The following is a 15,491-nucleotide window of genomic DNA, read 5'->3' as shown; positions in this document are numbered from 1 at the left end:
CTAATGTGTTTTGCCTCAACAGTCAAGTCAAATCACATTTTTTGTATAGCCCATAATCACAAAATCTTTCAAAGGACTGCACAGGTTACAATTACACCCTCCCCTGATCTTAAACCAACATGCGGGCAAGGAAAAACTTAAAACCTCAGCACAAGGAAAATAAGAAACTTTGAGAAAGGGCCCCCAGTTTTGCTAAAAGTAAGATAAAAGCATATAGATTTGGTGGAAAGGGGGGGTCTTTTAACTCAGTAGGGCATTGTTAACACATATTTAATACAGAAAATATTTAACTTTGACCTTTTTAAGGACACCTCAAACGACACACACCACTTTTAACTATAATGATATTTATTTATTAGTAATTAATATGCTTTAACAATATATAAACAGTGGTTAGCACGTGTGTGGCACAGTTCTGAGGTCATGTGATCGAACCTCCTGTGTGGAGTTTGCATGTTCTCCCCGTGCTTGCGTGGGCTTCCTCCGGGTACTCCGGTTTCCTCCCACATTCCAAAAACATGCGTGTTAGGTTAATTGCCCAGTCCAAATTGTCCCTAGGTGTGAATGAGCGACCACATTGTCTGTCCCTGTGTGCCCTGCGACTAGCTGGCAACCAGTTCAGGGTGTCCCCTGCCCGAAGATGGCTGGGATGGGCTCCAGCAACCCCGCGACCCTACTGTGGATAAGCGGTCCAGATAATATATATATGTGTATATGTATATATTGTATACGCGTTACTATGAAATGTTATCGGTCTGTTACATGTAGTAACACAGTTATGGCTGTTTCTTTCTGTTACAAAACTATTCCCACCTGCTGTGAATCTCCTTTTTTAACAAAAGTGGCAGGAAATGTAATTTAATTTGCATTTAGTTTTGTATATATGAGAAAAGGGGTGGGGTTCAATGGGTTTTCTTCGTCGCACTCCCTTTCAGGCATGATTTAAGTTATATTGCATGTGCACACAAAGAATATAACAGCCACAAATGAAAAAATACATGAATGAATGAATAAATTCATTAATTTTCATTCTGTTTAAACATATTGCATGTGTAATTTAAACGAGTTTCCAGCAGTCTTTATATGGTGTTTGCATGTTGTTATTTTCATAAAGTAGAGCAAAGTTTTCATTTTTATTTGTGGCATTGGCTGCATATACCAATTCAATTCTTGCAAGTGTTTTTACCTTTTCAGCTTTGACATGACAGCATCCCCGGATTTACTATGAATACAATATGGCCTTGATGGAGGCCATTAACAGCTCATGGCATCACTATTCTTAAGTGTTTGTGCTCCCAGGCTATACAATGCTTTAACTATTATATACTGTAAGGCTTCAGACATCCTTACATACACTTACAACATGACATCTACTCAATGATTCATAAATTCCATTGATTTTATGCCACCTTCCATTTGGGATGAAATTTTCCTTCATCATGAGAACGGCTAAAGATTGCTGCTATCTCATGAGGCTATTTCCCATACACGGTTATATGTTTATTCGATTCAACATAGGGCAATCATTTTCACACAGGGAAAGAAAGCATGGTGTTGCCATGGTGACAGTGAAAAAAGGTTAGGAACAGTGTTCCCTCTAAGCTGCGCGCGTGCGCAATTGCGCTCTGCTCGCACATTCTCAGCGCACAAGAAAATCTAGCCAGCGCACAAAAATGAGGGATCAAAATTACTTATTAAGAAGCGACTTAAGTCAAAGTTACAGTGCATGAAGGTAAAAATACACGGGTTCCCCTGACGTTGTGTCCTAAATGCGGTATTTTGAAGTCGAGTCGAAGGAGAACGAAGTTGAGTAAAGTTAGTAGTTTGTCGGGGAACCGGCTTCTTCGGCTCGGCTCACTAAAAGGAACTGGCTCTTTCGGGTCCTAAACGGCTCTTTGGGTTGTTTTTGCTTCTTTAATCCCAACATGACCAAATATTATGTAAAATTATGCACAAAATGCCTAAAAGGAAGGGGGGAATAGAACAAAAAAGAAAAAAATACCAAAATGAAAAAGTAGTGAAAAGCTGAGAAAAAAAGAAACAAAAGGAAGAGAAAAAAGAAGGAAACATTTAGAAAAAAGACAGAAAAAAAGAAAAGAAAGAAATGTAGGAAGAAAGTAAATAGAGAACAAAAAGAAAAAAGTAACAGCTTGGAAAAAATAAACACAATGAGATTTTTTTTAAAGGAATTAAAAAAAGGAGAAAAAAACCATGTGAAAAAGGAGAAAAAGTTTGTGTCGCATTCAAATAATTTCCAATTATATTAAGTGAATCTTGTTGCCAACATTGTACTTCCACTCAAAAATGTGATTAAGTACAGTTCTGTATCTTACAACCGACTCAATAAGCCCCCAAAAATGTTAATATTATGTGACAAAATATATCAGGAAATAAAAAGAAATGGATGTCTTGTGAAAGAATTGTAAGAACAAACGACGTTTGTAGGCCGTACAACCTTTGCGACGGTACATGAGTCAATTCATTTCAAAGAGAAAAATAATTTTGCATTGCCGGAAACTCAGCAAAATGTAACTTGATGTCAAGTTTTGGACATGTTTGATAATGACTCAGTTGCCACACTTGGGATTGCCGTTGCTCACTGTTGTTTCAAGCGCTGCTCACCGACTTTGTGTGAACGCTCAGACCCCTGGAAAATTACAGGGAACATTGGTTAGGAACCTTGGGCCATTCAGGATCAATTTCAATATAGCCTATCCATATCCAAGAGAGAACCCCAGACTGGTAGACCTTCCATGCCCTCATTTGTGATGTCATAAATTAGTTGGTACAATAGTGGGATGGAACATGGAGGTCAGAGGGCGCAAGCCCACCCACCCGGGGGAAGAAATCTGATTAGATGGCATGCAGATGGTCAGAACATCTGACTGAAGGTCTGTCAAGTGTATGAGGCATCACACTTGGACACTTTCAATCAATGAACAAATCCATCAGTGGTTACGTTACATGACTAATTCTCGTGATTGAAAGAAAGTGAATTTTCTTGTGCTTTCCGAGGAGAATTTCACGATTCCATACATTTTAACGTGAGCGATTCACACATAATTTGACTCGTACGCTTTAAAGCCCTTTCCTTGTTTTAAATCACCTAGGTTATAATAAGCAGATTTGCCTTAAAGCACAGGTGTCGAACAGGCGGCCCGCGGGCCAGATCAGGCCCGCTAAGGGATTGAATCCGGCCCGCGAGACAACGCTCAGAGAAGCGCAAGAGAAAAACAAGCTGCAGGTTGAAATATGTCCACTTGATGTTGCCAAAGCCAGGTGCCTTGAACAAAGACACTGTACTTGTATTTATTTCTCTCGCTGTCTCTCTCTCTGTCTCTCTCTCTCTCTCTCTCTCGCTTCCACACCTTTTCTCCCACTCTGTCTCTTTCACTCTGTTTCTCTCTTTTTCTCTTCCTCTGTTGCTCTCTCTTTCTCTCTCTCTGTGTCTTTTAACCTCTTTTGCTCTAACGTCCTTTTTTCCTTTTCTCTCTTTTATCTTTGCAAACCACGAAGAATATATGAACTGAAAAATCTGAAGTGATTGAAACTGCGTGAATATATAAACTAATATTTCAGCAATATTATTTTGTATAATGTACAATTTTTGGGTGGACTGAAAAATCTGTAGTGATAACTGCTTTGTATTACCAATTAAGTGTGATGATTAAAACTGAATGAATGTATAGATTTATATATTTATTTATATACTTGCCGCTGATTTACAATTTCAACCTCGATAACACTAAATTTTGGGGAGCCACAGATCTCTGTCGGGACCCATAGATTTTTGAGCATGCGAGTCCCCGGGACCCATCACTTTTCAGAGGTAAAATGAACAATGCCTTACGGCTCTTTGGGTCGAAAAGGTTCCTGACCCCTGTTATAAAGTATTATTAAAAGTCACCAATATGGTGCTTTTCCAGCCTCACCTAGTTGCTTCCTGCTCAGGTTAAAAAGGTCTAATTCTTAGTGTTGTCCTTTGTTTTGATTGGCAGACAAAACCGATGATGACTTAATTATTTTGTCGCCTCTTGTCTCTCCTATGTACCGTATTTTCCGCACTATAAGGCGCACCGTGTTATAAGGCGCACCTTCAATGAATTATATATTTTAAAACTTTTTCCATACATAAGGCGCACCGCATTATAAGGCGCTATAAGTGCATGCTGGTTCAAGATCAGGTAATTGTGCAATTTTGTAATTGTAATCCTGTGCAGTCCTTCGAGACATTTATGTGATTAAGGGCCATATGAATAAATGTGACTTGACTTGACTTGGCTATAGTGGAGGATGTAGTTACGTTATGCAACCATTAGATGGTGCTGTGCTAAAGAGAATGTCAAAACAAAACAAAAAAAGCAGATAGGTCAGTCAAACTTTATTAATAGATAACAAACAAGCTTTCCACAACTCCATTCACTCCCAAAATGAATAAACAGCTGATTTATTATTTTCTCTGAGGTAAAGCATTTTCGTGTCCCATGTTTAACATCTTTGAACAACAGCAAGGCAACACGCAAAAAAACGTCCGATACTGTTATGGTAAATTAAACGTTAGTTCAATCGCAATATAGTGACACTCGTAATGTGCAAAAACAAGAAGTGCAAAACAATAACAATAAAGCAATAACATAAGAACTGTAAAATGTAAAACGTAAACAGCTCATCCTCATGCTTCTTCCACTTCCGCAACATTGATTCATTAATGTTAACCTCTCTTGCTGCTGCTCTATTTCCGTGTTCTACTGCGTGACTGATCGCCTTGAGTTTAAACTCTGCGTTATAAGCGTGTCTCTTAATAGGAGCCATTTCAGGGTCTTTATACAAACGCACAAATAAAAGAGAATCGTTGTTTAATATTTCCCAGTATGCACAGCGCACTTCTTCTTCTACGCGAAAAATTGAGTCGCACCGGATTATAAGGCGCATAGTCAGCTTTTTAAAAAAAAATCAGATTTTATGTGCGCCTTATAGTGCGGAAAATACGGTACCTTCTCTATTTACCTGTGATCATCCCTCGCTAATTATTGATGGTCAGATCTGACGTGTCTTTGCAAGGAAATAGCAAAGTTCACCATATGTGTGTGTGTGTCGAAGGCGTGCTGCATAGTGGCAAGGTGTAAGCGAGCAGCAGCGGTGGCATTTCCCACAAGGTGTGTCAGGAATACTTCAGGTTCTGTATCCTTTTTCATTTACTTTTGAAAAATATTCACAACGTCGTGCATCCGCCTTTCACTATATAGGTTTTCAGTTCAAATCTTGGTCTGGTGATTTTTTTTTCATGCATGTAGACAAAACGGGCATTAAAGGTTAATTGTTTCTAGTGCAAAGGGTTTTTAACGGGCTTTTTGTCCCTTTGCACTTAAAAATAGACATTATTTCTTCTGGTGCAAATTATAAATATGTTTTATTTAGGACAGGGGTGTCATACTCATTTTAACTCGGGGGCCACACGATAGAACAAACATTCTGTCGGGGGCCGGACGAGTAGATTAAAGAGAAAGAGAAAAGAGAGATAAAAAAATAAGAGAAAAAAAGAGGGAAAAGGAGAGAGGGTGGGACAGAGAAAGAAAAAGAGAGAGAGGGAGAGAGCGTGAAAAACAAAAGATAAAAAGTCGCGAGAGAGGGGGAAAAGAAAGGGAGAGGAAGAAAGAAATCCAAAGAGAAATGGAAAGACAGAAGGAGAGAAAAGAGAAAAGAAAGTGCGAAGGGTATGAAGAGAGAAAGAGACAAAGAGCAACAAAGGAGGAGAAAAAGAGAGACACAGAGAGTGAAAGTGACAGGGACAGAGAGAGAGAAAAGGGGTGGAAAAGAGAGAGAGAGAGAGAAAGAAAGAGAAAGAGAAAGAGAAAGAGAAAGAGGGAGATAAATAAATAAATACAAGTACAGTGTCTTTGTGAGAGGCACCTGGCTTTGGCAACATCAAGTTGACATATTTCAACCTGCAGCTTGTTTTTCTCTTGCACTTCTCTGAGTGTTGTCTTGCGGGCCGGATTCAATCCCTTAGCGGGCCTGATCTGGCCCGCGGGCCGCCTGTTTGACACCTGTGATTTAGGACTAATGAACATGTCCATTGACTAGAAATCCATCCATCCATTGTCTGCACTGCTTATCCTCTGTAGGGTCGCGGGTGCGCTTGAGCCCAACCCAGCTATCTTCGGGAAGTGGGCAGGGGACACACTGAACTGATTGACAGCCAGTTACAGGGCACACAGAGACAGACAACTCACTTGCTCATTCACACCTAGGGACAATTTGGACCAGCCAATTAACTTGACGTGCATGTTTTTGGAACGTGGGAGGAAACCGAAGTACCCGGAGGAAGCCCACACAATGAGATTTTTTTAAAGGAATTTAAAAACATTGAAAAAAAACAGGGAAAACGAAGAACAAGTTTGTGTTGCATTCAAATAATTTCCCATTATACCAAGTCAAACTTGTTGCCAACATTGTACTTCCTCTAAAAAATGTGATTAGATACAGTTGTATCGTGCAACCGACTCAATAAGCCCCCAAAAATGTTAGCGACAAAAGATACCAGGAAAAACAAGGAATGGAAATCTTGCGAAAGAATTGTTGAAAAAACAAATGAGGTTTGTAGGCCGTAAAACCTTTCCAATAATACATTAGTCAATTCATTCAAAAGTGAAAAATCATTTTGCGTTGCCGGAAACTCAGCAAAATGTAACATGACGTCATGTTTTGGACATGTTTGATAATGACTGAGTTGCCACACTTGGGATTGCTGTTGCTCACTGTTGTTTCAAGCGTTGCTCACCGACTTTGTGTGAACACTCAGATCCGTGGAAAATTACAGGGAACATTGCTTGTACTGTAGCATAGAAACATACAGAAGATGGGACCCTTGAGCAACGAGTTTGAAAGCCTGTGGAAAGATGGACAAACCCAACATCTTAATATTGATTGGAAATCTGTTTGATTGACTTTCACTTTAACAAGGGAGTACAGTGGAACCTCTGTTTTCGAACGCCTCTCAGTTCAAACAAATCGGAGTCCGACCCAAAATTTCGAGGAATTCTTGCTTCGCTATTCGGTCAAAAAATCGGAGTTCGAACGCTGGTAATGCATGAGTGCGTACGCTAGGGTGCGATGCTGAGCGGCGTACGGGTGAAGATCGCTCTTTTCCTGACCAACTGTTATCGCGTGCGGACGTGCTTCGTTTTGCTTTCGCTTTTAATATAGGTGTACCAAGTGTTTTAGCCCCTAATTATGCCTCAGTAGAAAGTCAGTTTAAGCAGCAAAGTTGCTACAGGTGAAAAAAGAAAAGTAGTGCGTACAACTATTGCATTTAAGAAATAAATAATAGCCAAATATGAAGGAGGTGTGCGAGCACCTTCTGCTGACCACCACAAAGGTAAGAAATCCTATTCATAATTCTTTTCTTTATCCTTTTTTTTTAATTTCTACACGTTCATGTTAGCGTAATCTTTCGTACGGAAGATTACGATAACGCGAACGTACGATTAGCCTGGGTTAGCTTCATGTTTACGTTAAACATTCAAGGTAAACATTCAGGGTGTTGGAACGGAGCCCAACATTGAGGGTGTTGGAACGGAGCCCCCTTTCCAATGAACCACTCACCATTTGTTATGGAGACCCGGGTGCTAAATGACTTGTAAACGACCTGATTTTTTTATATTTACACGTTCATGTTAGCATGATCTTTCGTACGGAAGATTACAATAACGCGAACGTACGATTAGCCTGGGTTAGCTTCATGTTTACGTTAAACATTCAAGGTAAACATTCAGGGTGTTGGAACGGATTAAAACGATTTACATTATTTTTAATGGGAAAAATGATTTCGGTGATGGAACAAATCGGTTTTCGAACAGGGTTCTGGAACGGATTACGGTCGAGAACCGAGGTTCCACTGTATTTCCCCCTGAGCAGCTGAGAGGCTTCACCGGCTTTCCACTCAAGAAGCAACACACCCGCTAAACCCCCCTCCGCTACAAACCACCTCACTTCTCCTCCTGTGCCCCACTTGAACGAAACACCACGGGATTACCGCTCACTCGCTGCGATATATAAGCACATCCATCCAGCGCTGCTCGTCGCCTCCGTTTCCTGTCCATGCTGAATCGGTGGATGTTCCTGTTGCTCCGGAGTGGAGGAGCTTGTTGTTCCAGACCACGTGTGTGGCTTTTTCTTTTTTTCTCTGCTGGCTTCAACCCCGGCCGCTAGTAATGGAGGACTGGGTAAGCTTTTGTTCAGGCAGGGGGTTGTACTGTTCTTTGTCTTGTTCTTTTGTTGCCTTGTAGCTACCAAATCTGATCTTTCTCTGAAACCGATGTCTTTTGCTTGGTATAGGATGGTTAACATTGGTTTGAGAATGAAAACGACTGGGCTGCGTGGAAAAGCCTCCCCTTGGTGTGAGGAGAATGGATTAAAAGTGTGACAAGACACCCAAAATCATAGACTGGATCTGGACTACAAATTCTCAATGGAGTGGGTTTTAGATTTTGGAGGGAAGGCTTACTCTCTCTGTGTCTCTCCCTCTCTTTCTCCCTCACTCCATTGATAAGCCCCTCTTGCCTCCACCATTGTCAAAAGAGTGATGATGTTTGACCCAAATACCCATCCTGCTTTCGGCCCACCCCTCACCCACAACCCACCCGTCTCATTTCAAAACAAACCGTTCCCTTTCTCTTCGGTACTATCTCGTCTGCATTCCTTGAAATTGTCCTCATTTGGAATCTTATTTTCTTCGAATTAAAGCAACGCCAGATTGATATTTTAATTTTCCCTGGAGAAATATGAAGAACATTTTATTAGTCTGGGAGAAGATGATATTTATCTTGGCCTGATGTTCTCAACCTTTGTTTAGAAAAGTGCCCCGAACCGGAACCAAGCTGGTTCCATTGGAATATTGAATAATTATAATTATTACATTATACTAATGTTAATAATAATAAAATTGTATAGAGCGGGGGATGGAGGGGAGACAGAGGGAGAGAGAATGCTTTTCAATCATTTATTTAATGTTGCCATTTTTTTTATGGTGATATCAAATGTATGATATAAACAAAAACGTTTTTTTCACATAGAATTAGCTTGACCATCACAAAAACTGGCAATAAGGAAATAATTTGCTTACAAAAAGGACAGCACATATATTTTTAGTAATTTTTTTTCATCTTATCATGCGCGTGTAGTGAAATTACGCAAAAAAACTCCATCCATCCATCCATTATCTGCACCGCTTATCCTCAGTAGGGTCGCGGGGGTGCTGGAGCTCATCCAAGCCATCTTCGGGCAGTGGGCAGGGGCATCCCTGAACTGGTTGCCAGCCAGTCGCAGGGCACACAGGGACAGACAACTCGCTCGCTCATTCACACCTAGGGACAATTTGGACCGGCCAATTAACCTGACATGCATGTTTTTTGGAATGTGGGAGGAAACCGGAGTGCCCGGAAGAAACCCAAGCAAGCAAAGGGAGAACATGCAGACCACGCACAGGAAGGTTGGTAGCTGGATTTGAACCCATGACCTCAGAACTGTGCCGCACACGCGCTAACCACTGCCCCGCTGTGCTGCCCGCAAAAAAAAAATCATGTTACTTAATACAATTATAATAATAAAAATATGATTATTCAGGCGGCGCAGTGGTTAGCGCTTGTGCGGCACAGTTCATGTCATGGGAACCTGTCGTGGGTTCAAATCCAGCTCCAGACTTCCTGTGCGGAGTTTGTATGTTCTCCCCGTGCTTGCGTGGGTTTCCTCCGGGCACTCCGGTTTCCTCCCACATTCCAAAAACATGCATTTCAGGTGAATTGGCCGGTCCAAATTGCCCCTAGGTGTGAATGAGCGAATGAGTTGTCTGTCCCTGTGTGCCCTGCGATTGGCTGGCAACCAGTTCAGGGTGTCCCCTGCCCACTGCCCGGAGATGGCTGGGATGGGCTCCAGCCCCCCCGCGACCCTAATGAGGATAAGCGGTACGGCTAATGAGATGAGATGAGAGATGAGATGATTATTCAGTAAATTAGAAATAGAAGAAAATACTGCAAATGAAAGTATATTTTTTAAAAGAATAAGAAATGTATACTTAAATGTATGTACTTAATCTCTCATCTCATCTCATTAGCTGCACCGCTTATCCTCAGTAGGGTCGCGGGGGTGCTGGATCCCATCCAAGCCATCTTTGGGCAGTGGGCAGGGGACACCCTGAACTGGTTGCCAGCCATTCGCAGGGCACACAGGGACAGATAACTCACTCGCTCATTCACAACTACTGCCAATTTGAACCGGCCAATCCACCTGAAATGCATGTCTTTGGAATGTGGGAGGAAACCGGAGTGCCCGGAGGAAACCCACCCAAGCAAGAACATACAAACTCCGCACAGGAAGTCCGGTAGCTGGATTTGAACCCAAACAGGAGGTTCGCGAGACCTTAGAACTGTGCCGCACACGCGCTAAACACTGCGCCGCCGTGCTGCTATGTACTTAATATATATTGAAATTCCTCAGGTCATTGTGAATATATGTTCATAAAAATCACAAACTTATAGTATATTTAAAAAAATAATATCGCAGCCTTCTGAATGTCCTTTTATGTATCTGAAATAATGACATCAATATTGATTCTATATGATTTCGAGAATGTTTTTTGTATTTTGGAATTTTACGTAACCAATGGAGTTATTTACCGTACCCCATTTAAGAACCTCTCTTTTTGGTATATCATTATCACTAAAAAGGAAGTCAACCAAATGTCTTAAATACTGATTTTCACAAATGGGTGTTTTTACATAGTAACTAAAAAGTACCTAGAAAAAAAACCCAAGCAATTAATGAAGGCTTGTAAAAAAACACTGATGGAAGTGTTGATTCTTAGAGTGTCACGACCAGAACGGAATCAGGACCCAATTGCGTAACGTTTACCACAAGTTTTATTGAAAGAAAGAGGAAGGGCTGGGCCCTCGTTCCGGTATTCGCTGGACGCGGGAAGCAAGTCGCTCTCGGATTGTGATCCGAATACGGAAGTGGATCTTCCGTTTCGAGCGATGGCGTGTCAGGGACGGTAGCCGGGACAGGGAGAGCAAAAACGTGGTCGGGGTCGGAATCGAGTCGTAAGCCGGGACGGGGGAGTGGACGTAGTCGGGATAAAAAATGGGTCGTAAGCCAGGACGGGGGAGCAAACGTGGTCGGGATCAAATCAGGTCGTTGCCGGAGACAAGCGGGAGCAAAAATGGGACAGACGGGAGTCAGGGTCAAAAAAAGGCTTGCCTTGTATCATCAGAGGTCCGCAGACAGACTGACAACTGGAGAGTGACAAGACTTGGTTTAAATAGGGACAGGTAGCCAATCAGAGCCCGCAGCGGTTGGCGCCAAATCGGCAATCAGGACTTAGATATACGAACGTGGAAATGTTTTTTTGATGGCAACTGTTTGCTGCATTAAAAAAGATCCATTTACTTCTGGTACAGTGGAACCTCGGTTTTCGAAGGCCTCTCAGTTAGAACAAATCGGTGTCCGACCAAAAATTTCGAGAAATTCTTGCTTCGCTGTTCGGTCAAAAAATCGGAGTTCGAACGCCGGTAATGCGTAAGTGCGTACGCTAGGGTGCGATGCTGAGCGGCGTATGGGTGTTTTAACCCCTTAATATGCCTCCGAAGAAAGTCAGTGCAAGCGGCAAAGTTGCTACAGGTGAAAAAAGAAAAGTAGTGCGTACAACTATTGCATTTAAGAAAGAAATAATAGCCAAATATAAAGGAGTGCGAGCGCCTTCTGCTGACCACCACAAAGGAAATAAATCCTATTCATAAGATTACGATAAAGCGAACGTACGATTAGCCTGGGTTAGTTTACGTTAAACATTCAGGGTGTTGGAACGGAGCCCTACATTGAGGGTGTTGGAACGGAGCCCCCTTTCCAATGAACCGCCCACCGCTTGTTGTGGAGACCCGGGTGCTAGATGACTTGTAAACGACCTGATTTTTTTATTTTTACACGTTCATGTTAGCGTAATCTTTCGTACGGAAGATTACGATAACGCGAACGTACGACTAGCCTGTGTTAGCTTCATGTTTCTGTTAAACATTCACGGTAAACATTCAGGGTGTTGGAACGAAGCCCAACATTCAGGGTATTGGAACGCAGCCCCCTTTACAATGAACCGCCCATCACTTGTTGTGGAGACCCGGGTGCTAAATGACTTGTAAACGACCTGATTTTTTTATTTTTACACGTTCATGTTAGGGGAATCTTTCGTACGGAAGATTACGATAACGCGAATGTACGTTTAGCCTGGGTTAGCTTAATGTTTCCGTTAAACATTCAAGGTAAACATTCAGGGTGTTGGAACGGATTAAAACGATTTACATTATTTTTAATGGGAAAAATGATTTCGGTGAACGAACAAAACGGTTTTCGAACAGGGTTCTGGAACGGATAATGGTCGAGAACAGAGGTTCCACTGTATGCGTTCATGAGGGAGATGGACTGGAAATTAGCACACATTCTTTTTTTTCAGTAAATTTGTCCGGACATTTGGGACAGATCTCTTGAACTGTCCAATCTCCTAATTAATTTGCAACAGCACACAACAGTGACTGTGCAAGTTTAGGCTCCTCTTGTCCCCTAGGTAATGTCACCAGATCGATGCCAGTGAAGATTAATAGCTGGTCTTTACATGTATTGATCTCATCTTAAGGGGAGTAGGAAAGTAGGGAAAGTATTGGACTGGAGGGTTCGGAATGTGCTTGTTTCTTTGGAGTTTCCCCTTAAGATTGGCACGTTGCACCGTTATCAGCTTGAGCGTGATTGATTGTGCATACTTTCAAGGAGAAAACTTGAGCGTAATCTTGGATATTTCTTTTCAGATATTCGTAGATAAGCAATCCTAGAGACAAAAATATGCAATGCGACATTTGAAAGAATCCCCCCTATGAAACAGATTTGCCTTCTTGTCTTGTTTTGCCTTTGCAGCGCTTGAGAGGAGCTAACTGAGGAGCTGTCGCCCTGCCCCAACCGCTACCATGTCTGGGGTTTTTGACGAAACGGCTAGCCTGGAGGAGACCACCGACAGTTTCTGGGAGGTGAGAGAATTAGAAAATGAACGCTTTTCATCATTAGACATTAAAGAGATGACGCCTAAATCCTATATCCAATCATTTTTGCTGACTTGTGGCTCAAATGCAGCTTACTTTTTGAGGTGACTCAGTCCTGTTTCTCCCCATTCCCTTCTATTTTGCTCCTTACTCTAGCAATGTGCATTCATAAGGAGGCAAAGAGTGTCCCATTCCTCCATAAAACAGAACAGGAGAAGTAGGGGACACAAGTCGTCTTTTACAAAGATTGTTCGGTAGTGGGGCAGCATGGCGGCGCAGTGGTTACCTCCTGTGTGGGGTTTGAATGTTCTCCCCGTGCTTGTGTGGGTTTCCTCCGGGCACTCCGGTTTCCTCCCACATTCCCAAAAAACATGCATGTCGGGTTAATTGGCCGGTTCAAATTGTCCCTAGGTGTGAATGAGCGAGTGAGTTGTCTGTCTCTGTGTGTCCTGTGATTGGCTTGCAACCAGTTCAGGGTGTCCCCCTGCCCACTGCCCGAAGATAGCTGGGATGGGCTCCAGCGCCCCCGCGACCCTACTGAGGATAAGCGGTGCAGATAATGGATGGATGGATGGATGTTAGGTAGTGGTCCCACTTTGTCCTACTCACGGCCCCTTGACATTACTGATCAGTTGGAAGCAATTGTTATCATGTGGTAGACAGTAAGTATGGTTTAGTTTCCTCAAGGAATTGCTGCCTTGCTGATAAGTTAATTCTGTTTTTAATATTGGACACATGCAAAGAAGATTGTATGAAAAAATAAACACAATGAGATTTTTTTAAAGGAATTTAAAAAAAATAGAAAAAAACAGGGAAAAAGGAGTTAAAAGCTGAGAAAAAAAGAAACAAATGGAAGAGAAAAAAGAAGGAAAAATTCAGAAAAAAAGCCAGAAAAAAAGAAAAGAAAGAAACAAAGGAAATAAGTAAATAGAGAACAAAAAAAAAGTAACAGCTAGGAAAAAATAAACACAATGAGATTTTTTTAAAGGAATTTTTTAAAAAAAAGGAAAAAACAGGGAAAAAGAAGAAAAAGTTTGTGTTGCATTCAAATAATTTCCAATTATATCAAGTGAATCTTGTTGCCAACATTGTTCTTCCACTAAAAAATGTGATTAAGTACAGTTCTGTATCATGCAACCGACTCAATAAGCCCCCCCAAAAATGTTAGTATTATGCGACAAAAGATACCAGGAAAAAAAAAGAAATCTTGTGAAAGAATTGTTGTAAAAACAAATGACGTTTGTAGGCCGTACAACCTTTGCAATAGTACATTAGTCAATTCATTCAAAAGTGAAAAATAATTTCGCATTGCTCAGCAAAATGTAACGTGATGTCAAGTTTTGGACATGTTTGATCATGACTTAGTTGCCACACTTGGGATTGCTGTTGCTCACTGCTGTTTCAAGCGTTGCTCGCCGACTTTGTGTGAACGCTCAGGCCCGTGGAAAATTACAGGGAACATTGGTGGACCCACCAGTTGAGAAACACTAATTTCAATCATAAGCTTTAAAATACAGAAAAATGCTATTTAAATTGTTTTGCCTGTCTGAGAGAACCATGTGAGGCTGGAGAGGGACAGCTGCATTTCAGAACCAGTGGTTTAAATTCAGCTGCAAAAAAAAGGTGTTTTCTTGCGCTATATCACCTTGCTTACTGCATCGCTGGCGCTTCTCTTATGCTGACTCATGTCTTCTGCCCTGCTGATGATACATCTGCGGGTGTGATGCAAACTCTCGTCGAGTTCATTTGAAGCAAGGGTGTGGCCTGGCTCAACATCAACTTTCAAATACTCATGGATGGCCATATTTCTGAGATGAAGTTCACAATAATAAACATGCCCTTGGGAATGGTATTGCTGCTATAAAAAAAATTCACGGGGGCCGGACTAGTAAATTCAAGAGAGAGAGGGAGAAAAAGACAGAGAAAGAGAGGGAGGGAAAGAGAGAGCGATAAACAGATAGGGAGAACAAGGGAGACAGAGTAACAGTGAGAGAAAGAGAGAGCAGAATAGAGATATGAATGGAGAAGAAGGGGAGAATGAATATAGAGAAAAAAAGAAAGTGAAAAAAGAGAAAGATAAAAAGAATAAGAGAAGTGAAATGACAGAAAGAAAAAGAGTCAGCAGGAGAAAAAGACAAAGTGAGAGAGAGAGAGAGAGAGAGAGAGAGAGAGAGAGAGAGAGAGAGAGAGAGAGAGAGAGAGAGAGAGAGATCGAAAAAGGGAAAGAAAGAGGGTGAGAAAGAAAAAGGAAAAATAGAAAGAAAGAGAATTAAAGAGTAAATTTGAGAGAGAAAATAGAAAGAGAGCAAGACAGAGAAAAAGAAACAGAGAGTGTGTCACGAGGGGGACCGGACCAGAACGGAGGCAGGAGGCAGGAAGGGAGAACTCATTTGCGTTGACAATCATAACTTTTAT

At 41.6% G+C, this 15,491-nt stretch overlaps 1 protein-coding gene across 2 annotated transcripts in view; it reads left to right on the top strand.

Annotated features, from left to right (window-relative positions):
• Positions 1-15,491, top strand: part of pacsin1b (protein kinase C and casein kinase substrate in neurons 1b) — a 36,010-nt gene that overhangs the window by 6,711 nt on the left and 13,808 nt on the right. Inside the window, exons 1-2 of one of the 2 annotated variants that reach the window (XM_088338966.1) lie at positions 8,071-8,225; positions 12,955-13,064. In XM_088338966.1, the coding sequence (XP_088195092.1) occupies positions 13,005-13,064 (60 nt within the window). In that variant the 5' untranslated portion in view covers positions 8,071-8,225; positions 12,955-13,004. Of the gene's footprint in view, positions 1-8,070; positions 8,226-12,954; positions 13,065-15,491 lie in introns of those variants that run through there. The other variant, XM_088338965.1, reaches the window with a different exon arrangement.

Source organism: Urocampus carinirostris, chromosome 6 (genome assembly GCF_059441175.1).
Source record: "Urocampus carinirostris isolate Australia breed hairy pipefish chromosome 6, RoL_Ucar_1.0, whole genome shotgun sequence".
NCBI classification, from domain to species: domain Eukaryota; kingdom Metazoa; phylum Chordata; class Actinopteri; order Syngnathiformes; family Syngnathidae; genus Urocampus; species Urocampus carinirostris.
Note: the sequence above shows the minus strand (reverse complement) of the source record. Positions and strands in the feature narration are given on the sequence as shown.